The sequence below is a fragment of the Salmo salar genome, chromosome ssa02 (genome assembly GCF_905237065.1).
Source record: "Salmo salar chromosome ssa02, Ssal_v3.1, whole genome shotgun sequence".
NCBI lineage: Eukaryota > Metazoa > Chordata > Actinopteri > Salmoniformes > Salmonidae > Salmo > Salmo salar.
Genome location: NC_059443.1, coordinates 38,002,760 through 38,026,941, shown reverse-complemented (window position 1 = coordinate 38,026,941; position 24,182 = coordinate 38,002,760). Strand labels below are relative to the sequence as shown.

The 24,182-nt window shown below is 41.4% G+C and overlaps 1 protein-coding gene across 2 annotated transcripts; it reads right to left on the bottom strand.

Moving 5' to 3' along the window:
* Positions 1-4,232: 4,232 nt before the first annotated feature.
* Positions 4,233-23,454, bottom strand: prs6b (26S protease regulatory subunit 6B). Of its 2 annotated transcripts, none has more exons than XM_045696142.1 (10): positions 23,218-23,244; positions 22,530-22,628; positions 20,786-20,972; positions 18,622-18,768; positions 9,806-10,009; positions 9,467-9,634; positions 5,663-5,739; positions 5,353-5,521; positions 4,909-4,964; positions 4,233-4,700 (listed from the first exon to the last, which is right to left on the bottom strand). In XM_045696142.1, exons 1-10 carry the CDS (start codon positions 23,227-23,229, stop codon positions 4,587-4,589), a joined length of 1,233 nt encoding a protein of 410 aa, XP_045552098.1. In that variant the 5' UTR covers positions 23,230-23,244; the 3' UTR covers positions 4,233-4,586.
* Between the last annotated feature and the right edge of the window lie 728 nt (positions 23,455-24,182).

The window sequence follows — 24,182 nt, the reverse complement described above, 5'->3', positions numbered from 1 at the left end:
TAACATAAACAAAACACAATTTCCCTTTTGCAAAGTTAAGTTTCCATATTGTAGGTAACAATGATTTTATTATTACTGGGTTTGTATGTGGGATGTTCCACCACTATAAATGCTGTGAATAACATGTGTAAACTAATGCCCATGTGCTCTCCATTATAAATGCCTGTAGCAGCATCCCCACCAAACCCTGCTGCTGAGGATGAACCACTGTCTACAGTGGTTGACTGGCCTTCAGTTCTGACTGAAAGAATTCAGACACACCTAGTCTGCAGAGGACCAAGTGAGGTACCACCTAACTTTATTTTCCCAAGGAATGGGAGTGATGGAAGAAGTTGCCACCACCAGTATTTCAGGAAGACCTTGGTGAGTGGTGAAAAAAAAACCCTAGAAGTTGGTTGGTGTATTCTGAAAGAAACAGCCACTTCTGCTGCAAACTTTTCTAAGAAGAAAATTACTTTAGCAAACTCAGGACTGACAAGACTGGAAACATACAAGAACTTTGCTTACTTCACACGACAGCAGTCCAGAACACCAAAACATGGAAAGAACTGGCAAGGCTAAAAAAAGGGTAAACAAATTCTAAGCATGAGATGGCACTTATGGAGGCTGAGAGGATAAGATGGAGAGAGGTGTTGACACGTCTGACTGCTATTGTGCAGTCTCTGGCAATTAGAAATCTGTCACTAAGGGGACACACAGAAACACTGTACTCTCCATCAAATGGAAATTTCCTCAAAGAGGTTGAACTGATGGCACAATTTGATCCAGTCATGAAAGAGCACCTTAACCGTGTCCAAAAAGGGACCTTGGCCACCAAATACAGAATGAACTCATTGATTTGTTGAGCAGCAAGGTCATTTCAATAATGGTGAGTGACATCAAGCTGGCAAAATTCTTCTCTATCATTCTAGAATGCACCTCAGACGTCAGCCACACTGAACAGTTGTCAGTTGTGATTATAATTGTGTCACTGAAGGAGCCCCACATAAAGGAACATTTATGGGGTTTTGAGAGGCAGACAAGTCCACGGGTCAACATTTGGCATCCCTGATTCTCAAAAGATTAGAGATAAAAATTCAGAGGACAGTCATGATAATGGGGCCAACATGAGAGGCAAAAACAAAGGTGTCCAAGCCAGACTCCTGGAAATGAATCCAAGAGCTCTATTTGTGCCATGTGGGGCTCACACATTGAACCTGGTTGTGGCTGATGCCACAGGTTACTTTGGCATCTTACACAAACTGTACACCTTGTTCTCAGCCTCAACACAGCAATGGGCCATCCTGAAAAAACATGTGGACATCACTTTGAAGTCATGGACTGAGACAAGGTGGGAGAGTAAAGTATATACATTTTTTTTTTACCCCTTTTTCTCCCCAATTTCATGGTATCCAATTGGTAGTTACACTCCTGTCCCATCGCTGCAACTCTCGTACGGACTCAGGACAGGCGAAGGTCGAGAGCTGTGCGTCCTCCGAAACACAAACCAGCCAAGCCGCACTGCTTCTTGACAACGCCTGCTTAACCCGGAAGCACCAACGTGTCGGAGGAAACACCGTACACCTGGCGTCCGTGTCAGCGTGCATTGCGACCGGTCCGCCACAGGAGTCGCTAGTGCGCGATGGGATAGGAACATCCCTGCCGGCCAAACCCTCCCCTAACCCGGACGATGCTGGACCAATTGTGCACCGCCCCATGGGTCTCCTGGTCGCGGCCGGCTGCAACAGAGCCTGGACTCGAACCAGGTTCTCTAGTGGCATAGCTAGCACTGCCTTAGACCACAGAGCCACTCGGGAGGCTGTGGGAGTGTAAAGTTAAGAGTGTCGAGCCACTGAGGTATCAGGCAGCAGAGGTGAGAGAGTCACTGATTGAGTTGAGGGATCAAACCAAAGACCCTGTGATAAAGATTGAGGCCCAGTCCTTGCCAGAGGTGGGATCATACCACTTCAGCATCTGTACAGTGGTGTGGTATGACATCTTGAGCCAGATCCAGCATGTGAGCAAGCTGATGTAGTCTCCCAGTATGCATGGTGCAGTCAGTCTTCTCATAAAGACAGAGGTCTCAGCAACTACAGGGCAACAGGCTTTATGACTGCACAAACATCAGCCAAGGATATTTGCGAGGCTATGAACGTAGAGGCCGTTCTACAACAAAAAAGTCTGAGATCCACAAAGTGGCACTTTTCATACAAATCATTTGATGAGCCTTTGAGTGATGATCTGAAGAAGCTGGATGTGACATTTTTCAATGTCGTTGTTGATGCTGCAACCTCAGCCCTTCAGGAAAGATTTTCCACATTGGAAAATGTGGGAGAGAAGTTGAGTGCTGTCAACCTTCCAAAGTCTCTCAAATGAGCTGACAGAACAATGTGAGGCCCTTAGTATGACACTGCACTATAAAGAACACTCAAACTTGGATGGCAGAGAGCTTGCACAGGAACTGAAGAACTTGCCATCTTAGACAATGACCCTGCTTGAGCTGCTGATATTTATATACCGTCTGGTGTTCAACCTTCCCAAGTTCTCTCACGTCACCCCGCTCCTCCGCTCTCTCCACTGGCTTCCAGTTGAAGCTCGCATCCGCTACAAGACCATGATGATTGCCTACGGAGCTGTGAAGGGAACGGCACCTCCATACCTTCAGGCTCTGATCAGGCCCTACACCCAAACAAGGGCACTGCGTTCATCCACCTCTGGCCTGCTGGCCCCCCTACCTCTGAGGAAGCACAGTTCCCGCTCAGCCCAGTCAAAACTGTTCGCTGCTCTGGCACCCCAATGGTGGAACAAGCTCCCTCACGACGCCAGGACAGCGGAGTCAATCACCACCTTCCGGAGACACCTGAAACCCCACCTCTTTAAGGAATACCTAGGATAGGATAAAGTAATCCTTCTAACCCCCCCCTTAAAAGATTTAGATGCACTATTGTAAAGTGGTTGTTCCACTGGATATCATAAGGTGAATGCACCAATTTGTAAGTCGCTCTGGATAAGAGCGTCTGCTAAATGACTTAAATGTAAATGTAAAATTTTTGCGCGCTTCCTGCATTTGGAGTAGTGGACTGAACGCGCGAACAAAAAAGGTATTTGGACATAAATGGACTTTATCGAACAAAACAAACATTTATTGTGGAGCTGGGATTCCTGGGAGTGCATTCTGATGAAGATCAAAGGTAAGTAAATATTTCTAATATTATTTCTGAGTTTTATTGACGCCACAAAATGGCAGGTTTGGTTTCGTGTCTGAACGCTGTACTCAGATTATTTCAAAGTGTGCTTTCGCTGCAAAGTTTTTTTGAAATCTGACACAGCGGTTGCATTAATAAGGAGAGGTATCTATAATTCTTTGAATTACTGTTTAATATTTTATCAACGATTATGAGTATTTCTATAAATTGATGTGCTCATTCACCGAAAGTTTTGGGAGGCAAAACATTTCTGAACATTACACGCCAATGTAAAATGGGTTTTTTGGATATAAATATGAACTTTAACAAGCAAAACATACATGTATTGTGTAACATGAAGTCCTATGAGTGCCATCTGATGAAGATCAAAGGTTAGTGCTTAATTTTAGCTGTATTTCTGGTTTTTGTGACGCCTCTCCTTGCTTGGAAAATGGCTGTGTGGTTTTTCTTGTCAAGGTGATGTACTAACAATCTAATGCTATGCTTTCGCCGTAAAGCCTTTTTGAAATCGGACAATGTGGTTAGATTAAGGAGAAGTGTATCTTTAAAATGGGATATAATAGTTGTATGTTTGAGAAATTTGAATTATGAGATTTTGGTTGTTTTGAATTTGGCACCCTGCTATTTCACTGGTCACGTCCCACATACCCAAGAGGTTAATAGTTAATGTCTATCTCCAGAGAGCTTGACTGACTAACAGAAAGTCTTTCTCCCCTTGTGGTGTAAGGCTGAACTTCAACCTGAGGCTGAACTGCTTTGACTCATGGGCAGACACAGAGAGAGAGAGAGAGAGGGAAAGAGGGAGAAGCCGCCATGTCCCCTCTAACGGAGGACCCCGCATCAGTGGTGCCTGCCTGTCTAGACTGACTAGGAACAGAGCGCCAAGAATAGAGGCTCTATGACCAACAGTCAGTTTATCTATCAAATGTATGGCTACCACTGCAGATGACCCTGGGCATGTTATTGTTTGTGTCTTGTTACATCACTAGACTTTAAACCAGTATATTTCAGTCCACATGAACATTAAAGACCAACTGTGCATACTTCTTACATTTTTATGGAAAACTTCTTTAATATTTTTTAGAGTACTGTTTAATCAGTGAGTACATTACAGGTACAAACTCTAGGCCATTATACTAGCTACAGTCAAGTAAAACATACTTAAGAACCTGCAGAGCACAAAGACAGTCCATTCACTATGTATGTGTGTGTGTGTGTTCAAGTTTGGAATCCCAGCCAAGTTGACATTGGGCCTTTAGTAAATTAAGCAAAATTCAGTCCAAGGTCAATGTTAGTCAGTCTGTGAAACCACAAATGGACACAGTAGTAGACAAACACACAAACCACAAAATTGTGTGAATGCCTTTTTCTTTTTTTAGAGAGGGCGGAAGAGGTTACTTTCTATTTGTAGAACTCATGCTCCTGCTCATCCTTCTTGATAACAGTCTTGTAGGCCTTCTCAAAGTCCTTGGCTAGGACGATGTACCTATTTTCACGGACTGCCAGCATGCCAGCCTGAGTGAGAGGAATGAAAGAATTAAAACATTTAAAACAGCGTTTCCAGTTCTCACACCGACAACAGGTGATGTTCAAAGAGAACTAAATATCCTCTGTTACAAGAGTTAGCAAGCGCAATAACTTGCTACTCTTTGACATTGAGTCTTTTGGAGTAGTTTGACCCCCCATGGAAGAATTCCTCCCAACAGCACGGGGTCCCACTCACCTCCTGGCAGATAGAGTTGATGTCTGCTCCGGAGATCTTGTCTGGTCTGGCCACATCTACACACTGGTTAAGGACAACTGCAAACACAAACTCATACGACACTAAACAATGTAGTGTTCGTTCGGTTACTTGCAACCAAAGAAAGGTATGGGAAAGTGCATTAGACTTTACAAAGGCGGGATTCAGTTAGAGTACTAAAGTCATGGTTCATTTGACCTTTAATGAGACTATTGTTCCAGATCAGAGCGGTATTCAAGGAGGTAAATATTTAATGAAAACTTACAAGCACACTCGAACTGGACACAGAATTGGATTTGTGCTCCTGTGCTTTGTTCTGAGGAGGAAAAGATTGCATGATGCTGCTAGTACAATACACACCTGCACCCATTAACACACACACACACGTTATGAGAGACTGCTGTAAGTAGGGCCTAATAAGGATACAGTCCTCCAGGTCCACCTCCTCAGAGAGGTTCATCTTGCTGGTGATGGTGGAGAAGACCAGGCGTTTCTGTCGGCGGTCAGGTAGGGGGAACTCAATCTTTCTGTCCAGACGGCCCGGACGCAGGAGGGCGGGGTCCAGGGTGTCAGCCCTGTTGGTGGCCATGATCACCTGACAAGGGAACAAACAGGTGGGTCAGACATTTAAAAAAAATATATATTCTCAATGTGACACACAAGGTTACAGGTTAGCTGCATTAATGGGACTACAACATACAATAAACCCTGGAGACAGTATGTCACAGAGGCTCACCTTGACGTTGACTGTCTGGTCAAAGCCGTCCATTTGGTTGAGAAGCTCCAGCAGAATCCTCTGCACCTCCCTGTCAGCTGTTTGGGAAGGAGAGAATACAATGACGGATTACCAATGTCAGGGTTCAACCACACCAATAAATGCTTGGTCTTATTTTCAGTCCTAATAATCAATCCCATTCAAAATAATAAAGGCCACAACCAAGTTTGTCTCTATTGTGGATGTGTGAATCTGTTCACCTGGATGCTTTAAACAATGACATTTACTGACATCTTTACAGGTAGTTCTGTTTTGTAGGCAACTTCCGATTCCCAACTCTAACCTGATGTTAACTGCAACTACCCTGTCCTTAAACTTATCCAACTATGGTGGTGGCAGTCAAAACAAATCACTTCGCCACACAAAAATGTGAATGTTATTTATTTCCCCAATGCTCTAGATAAGCAGACGGACCATGGGTCTGTTGTCTCCATCTGGGCCAAGGATAAACCATAGCCTAGCCAACACTCATTGCAACTAGGGGGCCTTTACACAAACATGTTCCACTTGCTTAGTTGAGGCTGATTTGAACATTATTTGATTGAAATATTGCAATGTAAACAGCTAAAAATGTGAGATCCTGGGTTCGCATAGACAGTAGCAAGTCAAATTCAAGGACTTTCAAGTACTTTTTCCAAGCACTAATATTTATTGTTAACCTGTTTGGGATAGGAGGCAGTATTTTCACGGCCGGATAAAAAAACGTACCCGATTTAATCTGGTTATTACTCCTGCCCAGAAACTAGAATATGCATATAATTAGTAACACAGTCTAAAGTTTCTGAGAACAATGTCACTGGAGCGCGTGTGCATGTGACGACTCCATGTTTTTCTTTCAGTGTTTGAACGGATACAACGTCTCCCGGTTGGAATATTATCGCTATTTTACGAGAAAAATCACATAAAAATTGATTTTAAACAGCGTTTGACATGCTTCGAAGTACGGTAATGGAATATTTTGACATTTTGTCACGATGCGCGTCACCCTTCGGATAGTGACTTGAACGCACCAACAAAACGGAGCTATTTGGATATAACTATGGATTATTTCGAACCAAAACAACATTGGTTGTTGAAGTAGAAGTCCTGGAAGTGCATTCTGACGAAGAACAGCAAAGGTAATCCAATTTTTCTTATAGTAAATCTGAGTTTGGTGAGTGCCAAACTTGGTGGGTGTCAAAATAGCTAGCCGTGATGGCCAGGCTATGTACTCAGAATATTGCAAAATGTGCTTTCACCGAAAAGCTATTTTAAAAATCGGACACTGCGATTGCATAAAGGAGTTCTGTATCTATAATTCTTAAAATAATTGTTTTTTTGTCAACGTTTATCGTGAGTAATTTAGTAAATTCACCGGAAGTTTTCAGGTGGGTATGCTAGTTCTGAACAAAACATGCTAATGTAAAAAGCTGGTTTTTGATATAAATATGAACTTGATTGAACAAAACATGCATGCATTGTATAACACAATGTCCTAGGAGTGTCATCTGATGAAGATCATCAAAGGTTAGTGCTGCATTTAGCTGTGGTTTTGGTTTTTGTGACATATATGCTAGCTTGAAAAATGGGTGTGGGATTATTTCTGGCTGGGTATTCTCCTGACAATCTAATGTTTTGCTTTCGCTGTAAAGCCTTTTTGAAATCGGACAATGTGGTTAGATAAAGGAGAGTCTTATCTTTCAAATGGTGTAAAATAGTCATACGTTTGAGAAATTGAAATTATAGCATTTGAGGTTTTTCGTATTTCGCGCCTGGCGCTACCATTGGATATTGGTGAGGCGTTTCCATCACTACCTTACAAGCTCTACTCAAAAACATTGTTTCACTACTTATTTATGACATACATAAGTCAGTACTGATGATTTTGTAATATGAGTAGTGATGAGCAGAGTTTTGGGAGATGTCTACTGGTGAACACACATTTCCTATTCGCATTACTACCAACTTCCAGCTTAATGAAAAATTATTTAAAATGTTTACCTCTTTTCTCCCCAATTTCGTGTTTTCCAATTGGTAGTAATTACAGTCTTGTCTCATCGCTGAAACACCGTACGGACTCGGGAGAGGCGAAGGTCGAGAGCCATGCGTCCTCCGAAACACAACCCAACCTAGCCGCACTGCTTCTTGACACAACGCACATCCAACCCGGAAGCCAGCCGCACCAATGTGTCGGAGGAAACACCGTACACCTGGCGACCTGGTCAGCATGCATTGCGCGATGAGACAAGGATATCCCTCCCTAACTCGGACGACGCTGGGCCAATTGTGCGTCTCCCCATGGACCTCCCGGTCACGGCTTGAACCCAGAGTCTCTGGTGGCACAGCTAGCACTGCGATGCAGTGACTTAGACCACTGCGCCACCCGGCAGGCCCTTAATGAATGTTTTTAATTGAGCCTTTGGGATTCTACTAGTTAATAGCTATGAAAAAGCGTCCTGCTTCTGACTAGCAGCTTTAGTGTCGCTGGTCAGGAGAAGGGCGGGTGGGCTGTGTCAGAAAAACGGCTCGTAAACGGCCACTAAAACGGCAGGAGCACGAATGCCACTTGATAAAGCGGAATATCGCGTGCCCCCTGTGAATGAGGTGATTAGAGCTTTTTTTGCCAGAGGTTGTAGCAGAGAAAAAGTCACACAACGTAGAACTGGCACCAGCGCAAGATGCAGCGTTGTGACTTTCCCCCTTCATGTGGCTCTTCAGAGTCGACTTCCCCTTGCTCGCAATGTCAAAGTCTGACACATTTTTTGCGCCTTACATGGTGTCGGTTGGTTGGGTCCAGTGATATAGTGGTATAAAAAGGTGAACAAAAATATAAAAAACGCAATATAAAGTGTTGGTCCCATGTTCCATGAGCTGAAATAAAAGAGCCCAGAAATGTTCCATATGCACAAAAGGCAGGATTTGAATCAATTTTCCTGGAATTTTAGCCATCGACGTGACGGCTGTAGTTCAGTACCTGCCTGGATAATTGGCAGTGTGGATGGAATGAGCAAGCTCCCCTGGCAACCACAGCATGAAACACGTGAGGAAATAAAACTCTGTAGTCTGCCTGGAAATTAAATTGTCAAGACCAATACATAAAAATATTTTCCTAAACACATTTGATCATTATTTGTTCTCCTCTCCTATCAATATATGGGTTTTTTTAACCTTTTTCTCCCCAATGTTGATCCCCAACGGGCTCGGGAGACGAAGGTCGAGTCATGCGTCCTCCGAAACATAACCCGCCAAACTGCGCTTCTTAACACCTGCGCGCTTAACCCAGCTGCACCAATGTGTCAGAGGATCCACCGTTCAACTGACGACCGCAGTCAGCCTGCAGGAGCCCAGCCCGCCACAAGGAGTCACTAGAGCGCGATGAGACAAGTAAAGCCCCCCGCGAAACCCTCCCCTAACACAGACAATGCTGGAACAATTGTGCGCAGCCCTATGGGACTCCCGATCACGGGCGGTTGTGCGCTACTCAGAAGGCCCTCTCCTCTCATTTTCATTCAAGTACCAACTTGACAAAAACGTCAGAGTCAAGGTATTCCAGTACTTGAATTTCAGAGTGCCAAATTCAAGTACTTTAAGCACCTTGAGAACCCTGAAGAACACAGGTAGAGACATTTGATATCAGTAAATCCCAATCTGTAAATCTGCTCTATTTTGCTTGTCTTATTGGATTTGGTTGCTATGTTCAATGCTAGTGATTAGCCAATGACCAGTCCATTCCATAGCCTATTCTGAAGTGCAGCTGATTCTAAAAAGGTACACAATGGCTCATACCTCCAGTCTGTGCGTCAAAACGCTTGGTAGCAATGGCATCGATCTCATCAATGAAGATGATGGCGGGGGCGTTTTCCTTGGCCAGCCGGAAGACATCACGCACCATGCGGGGGCCCTCACCTAGGTACTTCTGCACAAACTCTGAGCCTACCACACGGATGAAGGCCGCTGAGAGAGAGAAAGCGACAGAGAAAGAGACCAAGATATCAAATGAAATTTATTGGTCAATAACCAAATACTGATATGGTAACATGACAATTATTTGCTACAAAAAAAATGACAACATAGCCTAATCATGTTAGCACCAGTGCATCCTATAGATAATGGTGAACGGCCTACCTGTAGTGTGGTGAGCCACAGCCTTGGCCAGCATGGTCTTCCCACAGCCAGGAGGCCCATACATCAGAACCCCCCTGGGCGGGTCAATGCCAATCTGTTTGTAGAGTTCAAAGTGTGTGAGTGGAAGCTCCACTGCTTCCCTCACTTCCTGCTTCTGGATATCCATCCCTCCGATGTCAGCATACATCACATCTGGCTTTTGGTCTGCAAGGAGAGATACAGGAAAATAATGCATATAACATAACAGAGTAGAGGAGCTGCACTACAAGTGATAAGGTATCAATGAGTGGAATATGCATGTAAGCACGCATGAATGCATGTTTGTTCCACTCACAACTGTGCAATATGTATGGGTCAAAGACGTGTAGATTTGGTGTCCAAAAGCCATTCATTTAACATAAAAATATACTGCTCAAAAAAATAAAGGGAACACTTAAACACATCCTAGATCTGAATGAAAGAAATAATCTTATTAAATACTTTTTTCTTTACATAGTTGAATGTGCTGACAACAAAATCACTCAAAAATAATCAATGGAAATCCAATTTAATAACCCATGGACGTCTGGATTTGGAGTCACACTCAAAATTAAAGTGGAAAACCACACTACAGGCTGATCCAACTTTGATGTAATGTCCTTAAAACAAGTCAAAATAAGGCTCAGTAGTGTGTGTGTGGCCTCCACGTGCCTGTATGACCTCCCTACAATGCCTGGGCATGCTCCTGATGAGGTGGCGGATGGTCTCCTGAGGGATCTCCTCCCAGACCTGGACTAAAGCATCCGCCAACTCCTGGACAGTCTGTGGTGCAACGTGGCGTTGGTGGATGGAGCGAGACATGATGTCCCAGATGTGCTCAATTGGATTCAGGTCTGGGGAACGGGCGGGCCAGTCCATAGCATCAATGCCTTCCTCTTGCAGGAACTGCTGACACACGAGGTCTAGCATTGTCTTGCATTAGGAGGAACCCAGGGCCAACCGCACCAGCATATGGTCTCACAAGGGGTCTGAGGATCTCATCTCGGTACCTAATGGCAGTCAGGCTACCTCTGGCGAGCACATGGAGGGCTGTGCGGCCCCCCAAAGAAATGCCACCCCACACCATGACTGACCCACCGCCAAACCGTTCATGCTGGAGGATGTTGCAGGCAGCAGAACGTTCTCCACGGCGTCTCCAGACTCTGTCATGTCTGTCATGTGCTCAGTGTGAACCTGCTTTCATCTGTGAAGAGCACAGGGCGCCAGTGGCGAATTTGACAATCTTGGGGTTCTCTGGCAAATGCCAAACGTCCTGCATGGTGTTGGGCTGTAAGCACAACCCCCACCTGTGGACGTCGGGCCCTCATACCACCCTCATGGAGTCTGTTTCTGACCGTTTGAGCAGACACATGCACATTTGTGGCCTGCTGGAGGTCATTTTGCAGGGCTCTGGCAGTGCTTCTCCTGCTCCTCCTTGCACAAAGGCGGAGGTAGCGGTCCTGCTGCTGGGTTGTTGCCCTCCTACGGCCTCCTCCACGTCTCCTGATGTACTGGCCTGTCTCCTGGTAGCGCCTCCATGCTCTGGACACTACGCTGACAGACACAGCAGACCTTCTTGCCACAGCTCGCATTGATGTGCCATCCTGGATGAGCTGCACTACCTGAGCCACTTGTGTGGGTTGTAGACTCCGTCTCATGCTACCACTAGAGTGAAAGCACCGCCAGCATTCAAAAGTGACCAAAACATCAGCCAGGAAGCATAGGAACTGAGAAGTGCCCACCTGCAGAACCACTCCTTTATTGGGGGTGTCTTGCTAATTGCCTATAATTTCCACCTGTTGTCTATTCCATTTGCACAACAGCATGTGACATTTATTGTCAATCAGTGTTGCTTCCTAAGTGGACAGTTTGATTTCACAGAAGTGTGATTGACTTGGAGTTACATTGTGTTAAGTGTTCCCTTTATTTTTTTGAGCAGTGTATATGGATCAATATAATATTAAATCACTCTTACCCTTCTTTTGATCCAGAAATATTTGTGTTGCAAACTTTTACATTAACCTGTTATGGCTAGGGGGCAGTATTTTCACAGCCGGATAAAAAAACGTACCCGATTTAATCTGATTATTACTCCTGCCCAGAAACTAGAATATGCATATAATTGTTTGATTTGGATAGAAAACACCCTAAAGTTTCTAAAACTGTTTGAATGGTGTCTGTGAGTATAACAGAACTCATTTGGCAGGCCAAAACCTGAGAAGATTCCATGCAGGAAGTGGCCTGTCTGACAATTTCTTGCCCTTCTTGATTATCTCTATCCATTACAGAGGATCTCTGCTGTTACGTGACACTTCCTACGGCTCCCATGGGCTCTCAGAAGGCGGCAAAAAGCTGAATCGTGGCTTTGCAGGCTCTGGTTGAAAAAAAGTAGCACGTTTGGGTAGTGGCTGGTTACAGTACTGTGAGACTCAGGCTCGTGCCCGCGTCGACAGAATGCTTTGTTTTCTTTCGTCTGTTTACCTAAACGCAGATTCCCGGTCGGAATATTATCGCTTTTTACGAGAAAAATGGCTTCGAAGTACGGTAATGGAATATTTAGAAATCTTTTGTCACGAATTGCGCCATGCTCGTGACCCTTATTTACACTTCGGATAGTGTCTTGAACGCACGAACAAAACACCACTATTTGGATATAACGATGGATTATTTTGGACCAAACCAACATTTGTTATTGAAGTAGAAGTCCTGGGAGTGCATTCTGACAAAGACAACAAAGGTAATCAAACTTTTGTAATAGTAAATCGGAGTTTGGTCAGGGCTAAACTTGGTCGGTGTCTAAATGGCTAGCCGTGATGGCAGGGCTATGTACTTAGAATATTGCAAAATGTGCTTTCACCAAAAAGCCATTTTAAAATCGGACATATCGAGTGCATGAGGAGTTCTGCATCTATAATTCTTAAAATAATTGTTATGTTTTTTGTGAACGTTTATCGTGAGTAATTTAGTAAATTCACCGGATGTTTGCGGGGGGAATGCTAGTTCTGAACGTCACATGCTAATGTAAAAAAGCTGGTTTTTGATATAAATATGAACTTGATTGAACAAAACATGCATGCATTGTATAACATAATGTCCTAGGGTTGTCATCTGATGAAGATCATCAAAGGTTAGTGCTGCATTTAGCTGTGGTTTTGTTTTTTGTGACATTATATGCTAGCTTGAAAAATGGGTGTCTGATAATTTCTGGCTGGGTACTCTGCTGACATAATCTAATGTTTTGCTTTCGCTGTAAACCTTTTTGAAATCGGACAGTGTGGTTAGATTAACGAGAGTCTTGTCTTTAAAATGCTGTAAAATAATCATATGTTTGAAAAATGGAAGTTTTCGGATTTTAGAGGAGTTTGTATTTCGCGCCACGCCCATCATTGGATATTGGAGCAGGTGTTCCGCTAGCGGAACGTCTAGATGTAATTAAGGTAGTTATTGAGCTCTAAAATGTCCTTCAGTGTAACTGTCCGGGTTAAAATTTGAATGATAAGTGTTTTTAAAATGTAGAAATTCATCCTAAAAATAGAAATGAACACCCATGGCATAATTGTGTTAGTGTTTGCAACAATATATAGAATAATGGGCGACAATACTGTATCTCAAAAAATATTTTAAAACGAGAATAACTTTTGTCCGGACTTTTGCACTTCATCAATGTCATTTATTAGAACAAAGGCAAAAAGCCATTTTAAAGCGTATAACATGATGGTAATCGTGTGACATCACAAAGAAGACCCTCTATCAATGTGATGAGGTGAGTAAATCTGAATTATTTTATGATTTCACCTTTTCACCCTCTAGTAACCTTTGTAACAAAAACACATGCCCTTCAGTACAACACAGAAAACTTACTTTTAATGTTATATTATAAAATGCTATATTAAATATGAAAAGTAAGGATAATCTTTTGGAGGTCAAGATCATTACTTTATATAGGTTGCCAAAGAACTGCCTGTTAAATATGTTTATGTATGAAATCTGTCCTTCAGTATCAAGCTTTTGGTCCTTCAGCACAACAGAAGTATCATGTTATATCACTCGTTATGCTGAATGACAGTAGCTTTGTTATCCCATGTTTTCACTAGTTTACAACATTTAATTATGCAATTCATATTTACTTGTATGAATACTGAATATAATTTTAAACAGTTGTATGGCATTTTAAGGTATTTCAAGGCACATTATCTTTATACTGTAGATGCCGTTATCTAATAAGGAGAGTGCTGCACAGCACAGACAAAAGATTAACGCAGATCCAGAAAGACTAGCAAGAAGAAAAGCAAGGTATTGTTTTCATGCTATCGTCAGCAACAGAATACGATATAAAGCTGGGTGGATAACACTTAACATTAAGTTGCACTATTACACTGTAGTTAACCTCTCTGGGCTAGGTGGGACGAAATCGTCCCACCTACACAACAGCCAGTGTAATCCCGTGGCGCGATTTTCAAATACCTTAGAAATGCGTCCGGATGAAAGGCGTGCCCAAATTAAACTGCCTGCTACTCAGACTCAGATGGTAGGATATGCATATTATTAGTAGATTTGGATAGAAAACACTCTGAAGTTTATAAAACTGTTTGAATGATGTCTGTGAGTATAACAGAACTCATATGGCAGGCAAAACCCTGAGAAAAATCCAACCAGGAAGTGGGAAATCTGAGGCTGTAGTTTTTTCAAGTGATTGCCTATCTAACAGTGACTTTGGGTTCATTTTGCACTTCCTAAGGCTTCCACTAGATGTCAACAGTCTTTAGAAAGTTGTTTGAGGCTTCTATGGTGAACAGAGAGCAACAGAGGAAGTTGGAAGTTGCTGACTCAGGAAAGGCGCACGTTCAATGGCGCACGTTCACGTGAGAGGTAGCTGTGTTCCATTACATTTTTCAAGACATTGGAATCGTCCGGTTGGAATATTATTGAAGTTTTATGTTAAAAAGGCCCTAAAGATTGATGCTATACATCGTTTGACATGTTTCTATGAACATAAATAACTTTTTTTGACTTTTCGTTGTGAAATTTCAGCGCGCTTCCTACATTTGGAGTAGCTTACTGAACGCGCAAACAACAAGGAGGTATTTGGACATAAATTATGGACTTTATCGAACAAAACATTTATTGTGGACCTAGGATTCCATTCTGATGAAGATCAAAGGTAAGTGAATATTTATAATGCTATTTATGATTTTAGATGACTCCAAAATGGCAGGTATCTGTATTGCCTGCTGTTGTTTTCTGAGCGCCGTACTCAGATTATTGCAAAGTGTGCTTTCCCCGTGAAGCTTTTTTGAAATGTCACAGCGGTTGCATTAAGGAGATGTTTATCTATAATTCTTTGAATAACAGTTTAATATTTTGTCAACGTTTATGATGAGTATTTCTATAAATTGATGTGCTCATTCACCGGAAGTTTTTTAAGGAAAAACATTTCTGAACATTACGGGCCAATGTAAAAATTGGGTTTTTGGATATAAATATGTACTTTATCGAGCAAAACATACATGTATTGTGTAACATGAAGTCCTATGAGTGCCATCTGATGAAGATCATCAAAGGTTAGTGCTTAATTTTAGCTGTATTTCAGTTTTTTGTGACGCCTCTTCTTGCTTGGAAAATGGCTGTGTGGCTTTTCTTGTTTAGGTGGTGTCCTAACATAATCTAATGTGTTGCTTTCGCCGTAAAGCCTTTTTGAAATCGGACAATGTGGTTGGATTAACAAGAGTCTTATCTATAAAATGGTGTATAATACTTGTATGTGTGAGAAATTTGAATTATGAGATTTTGGTTGTTTTGAATTTGCCGCCCTGCTATTTCACTGGCTGTTGAATAGTGTGTCCCGCAGGTGGGACGGTCACGTCCCACATACCCAAGAGAGGTTAATAAGGTATAACTGATGGATTAAATTAGTTAACCTCTTACATCTAGACGTTCCGCTAGCGGAACACCTGCTCCAATATCCAATGATAGGCGTGGCGCGAATTACAAATTCCTCAAAAATCCCAAAACTTCAATTTTTCAAACATATGACTATTTTACACCATTTTAAAGACAAGACTCTCCTTTATCTAACCACACTGTCCGATTTCAAAAAGGCTTTACAGCGAAAGCAAAACATTAGATTTTGTCAGCAGAGTACCCAGCCAGAAATAATCACACACCCATTTTTCAAGCTAGCATATAATGTCACAAAAAACAAAACCACAGCTAAATGCAGCACTAACCTTTGATGATCATCAGACGACAATCCTAGGACATTATGTTATACAATACATGCATGTTTTGTTCAATCAAGTTCATATTTATATCAAAAACCAGCTTTTTACATTAGCATGTGACGTTCAGAACTAGCATTCCCACTGAACACTTCCGGCGAATTTACTAAATTACTCACGATAAACGTTCACAAAAAACATAACAATTATTGATACAGAACTCCTTTATGCAATCGCGGTGTCCGATTTTAAAATAGCTTTTCGGTGAAAGCACATTTCGCAATATTCTGAGTAGATAGCTCGCCATCACAGGCTAGCTATTTTGACACCCACCAAGTTTGACCCTCACCAAACTCAGATTTACTATAAGAAAAATTGGATTACCTTTGCTGTTCTTCGTCAGAATGCACTCCCAGGACTTCTACTTCAATAACAAATGTTGGTTTGGTTCAAAATAATCCATAGTTATATCCAAATAGCAGCGTTTTGTTCGTGCGTTCAAGACACTATCCAAGGGTTCGTGACAAAACAAATTCTAAATATTCCATTACCGTACTTCGAAGCATGTCAACCGCTGTTTAAAATCAATTTTTATGCTATTTTTCTCGTAAAAAAACGATAATATTCCGACCGGGAGTTGTTGTTTTCGTTCAAAGACGAAAGAATAAAAACATGGGGTCGCCTCTGGCACGCGCCTCCAGTCTCTGTTCTCTGATCGACCACTATCTAAATGCGCTAGTGTTTTTCAGCCAGGGCCTGCAAAGCCACCCTTCAGCTTTTTGCCGCCTTCTGAGAGCCATAGGAAGTGTCACGTTACAGCAGAGATCCCCTGTTTTGGTTAGAGATGATCAAGAAGGCCAAGAAATGGTCAGACAGGGTACTTCCTGTACAGAATCTTCTCAGGTTTTGGCCTGCCAAATTAGTTCTGTTATACTCACAGACACCATTCAAACAGTTTTAGAAACTTTGGAGTGTTTTCTATCCAAAGCTAATAATTATATGCATATTCTAGTTTCTGGGCAGGAGTAATAAATAGATTAAATCGGGTACGTTTTTTATCCGGCCGTGAAAATACTGCCCCCTATCCATAACAGGTTAATATAATATTACACACACACAAATTATGGATAAAAAATGTATTATGAACTATTAGTTATAAGCTGCTTCACATTTGGGTCACTTTATGAAAAATCGGGACTGTACAAGTATGAATTGAAGTAGTTTGATGGCCCATTTTATGTAGCCATGTGTGTAGGTATCTTGAAATTGCATTTATGTACCTGCATTGAAGAGAAATTTACCAGTTATAGTGTAACAATGCATAATTAAAACATTAACTATCATGTAATAATGCAAACTAACGCAATGTAAAGTGTTGCCGCAGGCTGAAATTATAGTAAAGTGATTATTATTAACATTATCAATGAAATAGTAACAAAACATGTTTGAGAAAGGGAGGGGGAGTTGATTTAACTTTTAAACTTTGATCAAGTGTTATCATTGTATAGCCTACTATTAGACTACTAATAACATTTAATGGATGCGAATCTTATTCTGTGTCAGTGTCATAACTATTACATTTTTGTTTTTCAGCTATCAGAGAAGGATGTCAATCCTAATCATCCACCAATCCATACGACACAATCTGATGCTCAAAAAAAGAGGGGAAAAATTTAGGTTAAATTTTAAGCAAAACAATTTTTTGCAATGTTTATGGAATGTTTTCAAATTAATGCTTTGTTTGAAATATTCAATACTGATTTAATCCTACATGAATTAAACTGTACCTCATGTGTCAATTAAACTATGTTGCATAGTAAAACCCATGTTCTTTATGTGTGTGGCGTATGGGTCATTTCTCTCTCTCTAGTATGGAAGCGATCTAAGTTCAGCTAGCCTGCACATTTTAAACATCTTATCCTGTCTTTTTACGCAGTTTTATAACTTAAAAAATTGCTGAAGGAATCACATTTAATCAATATTTGTGGGCCGTAGCGATGTGTTCAGGGTAACAAAATATTGTCATACAGTCTAACACCAGTATTTTATATTAAAATACAATAACTTTGTTTTGTTGACTCAGAAAGAAAAACAAATCTCAAAGGATGAAGTGAAAGATATTTTCATAGATTTTTGCATTTTTTCCAGTGTAAGGCAGTACGTTTTTGTAAAAACAAAACAAAAATACAATTTCAGTTGTACCCGTGACAAATCAAATGTGGTACACAAAATAAAATGTCATTTTTCTGGGTAGTTATATTTCTGCCAGTCTAAGCAGAAATGTTGTGATATAAAAAAATAAAAAAAATGCCAATTTTTCATAAACACTTAGTGTTATTCTGAAAGACATTTTACTTGGGTACAGTCATATGAATCACAATAAAAATGAATTATAAAGTTATATTGAAAAATAAAGCTTATAAGGGCATAGGTGACATGCCAATCAACATACAAAAGCCTTTTAGGGAATTGTAATTGATGTTTTATTTTTTTGCTACTTTGATGAAAACCTTTTACGTCTTTGACCCATATTACAAAAGGGATATGTATACCAGGGGGTAAAATAGTGTGTATGTGTACCTGATGTGAGCATCATGATGCTGCTGTCAGCCTCTGGGGGGAGCACGTCCACCAGGGCATTGCTGTGCTTGTGCAGGGCCACCGACGCATTGGGTTTCAGCAGCTCTCTGTCGATGGTGCTTAGGATACGCACATAGTAGTTTGAGCCTGAGTCACGGAGAAAAGAGGGTGGACAGAGAAGGGGGTGGACAGAGAAGGGGGTGGACAGAGAAGGGGGTGGACAGAGAAGGGGGTGGACAGAGAAGGGGGTGGACAGAGAAGGGGGTGGACAGAGAAGGGGGTGGACAGAGAAGGGGGTGGACAGAGAAGGGGGTGGACAGCGAGAGAAGCAGAGAAAGAGGGTGGCACAGGGAAAGAGAGGGAAATGTCATTAGTGAATATTAGAGCCAAATGTTCAGCATCACAGTAAGAATGAGGCATTGGTGTTACTGTGCAAAATATGGGTGCTTATGGGTGTGTGGCTATTAGAGAATGACCGATAGATTTTTTAGGGGTCTAAGTTGTCCGATATTTTAGGCAGATGAACAATATAACATTTCCCAAAGACAGCCATGTATGCAATAACTCAATTTTAAAACCGAACAATACATTTGACTTAGTTATTACCAAACTAAATAACAATGGTCATTTTATTTGAATGGTAAATATTTTGATAAACTGGGTAAATGAAGATGTCATAGGCATACTCACAATACAGGTGAATCCATATTCAATAGAAGTGTGTGCATGCATTGAGTTATTGAGCTTGTTTTGGCTGATCAATGGAGTCTATGGCGCTACAGACTACAATCTGTTAGCCCTTCATTTTGGACTAACAGTATATTAGCCAACTGATCAACAACATTTGCACAGAAGCATCACTCCAGCATGTCACGCCTGTATGGAATGAAATCATATAGGCACTGCTGTTAGTTTGAGAATATAAAATATCTATTTAACACAAATGAGTCCAACATAATGTTATGATTTGTGAACACGGATGTTTACGAAACTAGTATTTTATGTCATTTCCCGGGATCGTGAGAAAATATTCTCTCTAAACAACTCAGCTGCAAGGACAAAATTCGAAACAACTCAATTGGCTATTCCAGCCATCTGTCAAGAAATGGGCGGGTTATAACTTGATCCTACATCTACATTTGGATAGAGCAAGGCTGCAACTTCGCTCCCTTTCACATCTCTCCATCGCTCATATCGCTTGCTGCTGTTTACTGCTACTACGATAAATACAATGAACAAAAATATAAAATGCAACATGTAAAGTGTTGGTCCCATGTTTCATGAGATGAAATAAAAGATCCCAGAAATTTTCCATATGCACAAAAAGTTCTCAAATGTATGCACAAATTTGTTTATATCCCTGTTGAGCATTTATCTTTTGCCAAGATAAATCCATCTACCTGACAGGTGTGGCATAACAAGAAGCTGATTAAACAGCATGATCATTACACAGGTTCACCTTGTGCTGGGGACAATAAAAAGCCACTAAAATGTGCAGTTTTGTCACAACAGAATGTCACAGATGTCTCAAGTTTTGAGGGAGCGGGCAAATGGCATGCTGACTGCAGGAATGTCCACAAGAGCTGTTTCCAGATAATTTAATGTTAATTTCTCAACCATAAGCCACATTGAATGGCATTTTTGGAGAATTTGGCAGTATGTCCAACCGGCGTCACAACCACAGACCCCGTGTAACCACGCCAGCCTAGGACCTCCACATCCAGCTTCTTCACCTGCGGGAATGTCTGAGACCAGCCAACCGGATAGCTGATGAAACTGTGGGCTTACACAACCAAAGAATTTCTGCACAAACTGTCAACTAACCGTCTAAGGGAAGCGCATCTGCAATTTTGGTCACTGTGTCAATTCATCAGTTTCTCAATACTGCACCTTTCTGTTGGAGAATAAGCTAGCTTCCCGCTGCTCCTGCTGATTTTCCCAGCTAGACATTCATCGGCATTGTGCAGTGCTCCTGGCTCAGGCAGTGAATGGCGGCTGGCATAGCAGCAGTATTGCTAGGCAGAGAAGGGCCGCTATACTAGAAAAGGGCCAATAATCGGACCGAAATCGGCTCGGAGTCAAGTCTCCAGTCTCTGGATCCAACAACCAGAGGCTTACCTACACAATCTATGTGAGGACAGACAAAAGTATAAAAATACTGTACCTGTGGTGGAGCCCACGATGGCTGTGTTTTGGTCCACAGCTTCCAGGAACTGGCCAATGACCAGGGGGATACTCTGTATCCTCTTCACCTCCTCCTGGGCGTGGAGGAACTCCTTCTTCAGGTTCTTCTGTTCATCTTTGATGTACTCCTCCTGCACCTCTAGAAACTCCAGCTCCTGCTGCAGCTTCTACAATAGTAAAAGGGAGATTGGGAATGGTGTCATGGAGAATGAATGTTTATTGATGAATCATGGTGATCATATTACTCTAGTGCTAGCCTCTCTACAATGGCTTACTGTTAAGGCTAGGGCTTATTTCAAGGTTTTACTGCTAACCTACAAAGCATTACATGGGCTTGCTCCTACCCATCTTCCAGATTTGGCCATTTTTTTTTATTCTTTAAACTCTGTCAAATCATTGCTAGACAACAGGTTTCAGGTCTTGCCATATATTTAAGTCAAAACTCGGCCACTCAGGAACATTCTTCTCGGTAAGCAACTCCAGTGTAGATTTGGCCTTGTGTTTTAGGTTATTGTCCTGCTGAAAGGTGAATTCATCTCCCAGTGTCTGGTGGAAAATAGATTGAACCAGGTTTTCCTCTAGGATTTTGCCTGTGCTTAGCTTCATTATGTTTCTTTTTTTGTCCTGAAACATCCCCAGTCCTTCACGATTACATAAATACCCATAAAATGATGCAGCCACTACTATACTTGAAAATACAGAGTGGTACTGTGTTGTATTTGCCCCAAACACAACACTTTGTATTCAGGAAAAAGTTAATTGATTTGCCACATTTTTGCAGTATTACTTCAGTGCCTTGTTGTAAACAGGATGCTGCTTTGGAATATTGTTATTATGTACAGGCTCTCGTTTTCGCTCTGTCAATTAGGCTAGTATTGTGGAGTAATAAGACCATTGTTGATTCATCCTCAGTTCTCCTATCACAGCCATTAAACTCTGAAACTGTTTTAATGTCACCATTGGCCTCATGGTGAAATCGCTGAGCTGTTTCCTTCCTCCCCGACAACTGAGTTAGGAAGGAAGCCTGTAACTTCGTAGTCGCTCTGTGTATTGATGCACCATCAAAAGTGTAATTAATAACTTCACCATGCTCAAAGGGGTATTCAATGTTCGTTTAAAAAAATATATATCTACCAATATGTGCCCTTCTGTGCGAGGCATTGTAAATCCTCCCTGGTCTTTGTGGTTGAATCTGTGTTTGAAATTCACTGCTCAACTGAGGGACCTTACAGATAATTGTGTGTGGCGTACAGAGATGAGGTAGTCATTCAGAATTCATGTTAAACACTTATTGCACAGAGTGAGTCCATGCAACTTATGTAACTGGTTATGCACATTTTTACTTCAGAGCTTATTTATGCTTGCCATACAAAGGGGTTGAATACGTGACTCAATACATTTCGGCTTTTCATTTTTAATTAATTTGTTTAAAAAAATAGAAAAATATAATTCCACTTTGACATTATGAGGTATTGGGTGTAGGCCAGAGACCCCCAAAAATCTCGATTTAATCAATTTTAAATTCAGGGAGTAACAACAAACTGTGGAAATAGTCAAGGGGTGTGAATACTTTCTCTAGGCACCGCAACTAATTAACATCTTTACTGTGATTGAAGAAATCACAGAATGGGCCAGTATGATTTAAATTGCTTTTCTTGTGGTGCTGACAGAAATAGTTCTCAACAGTCAAGCACAGACACACAGAAGCTGTTCCCAGTACAGACCTTGTATCTGCTGTAAAGGTCTTCAAGATCTTCTGGTTCTGGGGCCAGGAAAGAAAGCCCCGTATGGGGTCGTGAGTTCAGCATGGCAGGCACTTCGTCCTGTGTAGACACAAGACAATACAAACATTTACACAAATTCTACGTTGAGAGCATACCCCCAAATCTGTGAAAACTCTGTAGCTAATGTTAACTACTAACGTTTGCTAACTGTTTGTTGTGTTGCTAGCTAGCTTGTTAATTTACTTGCCTAATGCTGGGTGAGTGATGACCGACAAAAAATGTGAGAGACGCGAATTGGAAGACATTTCAATCCACGAGATTGTTTCAGTGCTATTCCGTAACGGATAAGTACGTTACTGCGGTAGGTAGCTGACTTCTTCTGTCTTGGCTAATAATTAATAAGACATTCAACATTAGGCTCAGTCATATGCAATCTAATTTATCGCGCTAGCTACTTAGCTAGCTCGCTAACGTTACATTCAGTTGTTTTCTGACTTGTTAATAACTAACTTCGCTATCTAACCTTACCCGCCGGCCGTTGACTTGTTATTTTGTTTACGTTGTAGCTTGAAGCTTACCAATACTACCCCCACAACATAAATAGCTACGTAGCCACACCAAAATACAAACGTTTAGCTAACTAGCTAAAATTGCCTAGCTTGCCAGTTGAGATAGCATGTTAGCTTACATGACAGAGCATTTACAGTGCCGTGAATGAATTGGCACATTTAGTTGGATGACGTACGATTTAAATGTATGCAAAGAACACTTTAGATTAAAGATAGTACGTTTTAAGTTGTCTATACTTTTTAAAGCTTTGTATAATCAAAAACAACGGTGAAACGGCGTGAAAATGTACACCGTCAAAATGAATCATACCTGAATTTTTTCAACAGTTACTCCAATGTCCTCCATGTTGAATTCCTTATCATGTGACGTGCTACGTAAGGACCCAAGCGACATTTGTGTGATTCATGGGTAATGAAGTTTCTGTGGACAAGTGTTATCAACAAATGCAAATGAATTGAGAGATTGCTCCAAAAATGAAATGTTGTGTTCTTCTGAGTAATTTGTTTTCTAAACCTTGCCTCCATCTGATATAGTATGCAAGCACCCTCACATCACTATGAATAAGATGAATACTGATGATAGATATGATGGATAGCAGGTGAATGACAGCTCACACTCTCTTTAGCAGAATACTAGTTTTATGTACAGAACAGTTTGGCAAAGTATGTTGACAGTGACGTGCAATAGGTTAGGTGTGGTTTGTGGATTTCCTGCCAGTTAGTTGGTGGCTATAATAGGCTGTATGACTCTACTGCTGCTACATCTTTCCTCTGTTGCATAGTTTTTTTTTTTTTGTCTTGTATTTCAAGTCTGTTCACAGATTAAAAAAACATGCTTCATACCAAATCTATCACAATAACATTCAGTTGTTTTCAAGGGATCACTGTCCCCCATAGGCTAAGCTTCCCCTAAAGTAAATTGAATTAAAATTGCCAAAATTATATAGCCTAATTAGCCTACTCCTGTCTATACAGAAACAAATAAAATCATTCAAAATAGGCTACTACACCAGAAAGCATGATTTGGCCACAGAGGATCATTAGCGTCTTTGAAATAAATAAGCTGTGGATTGTTTTAAATCGC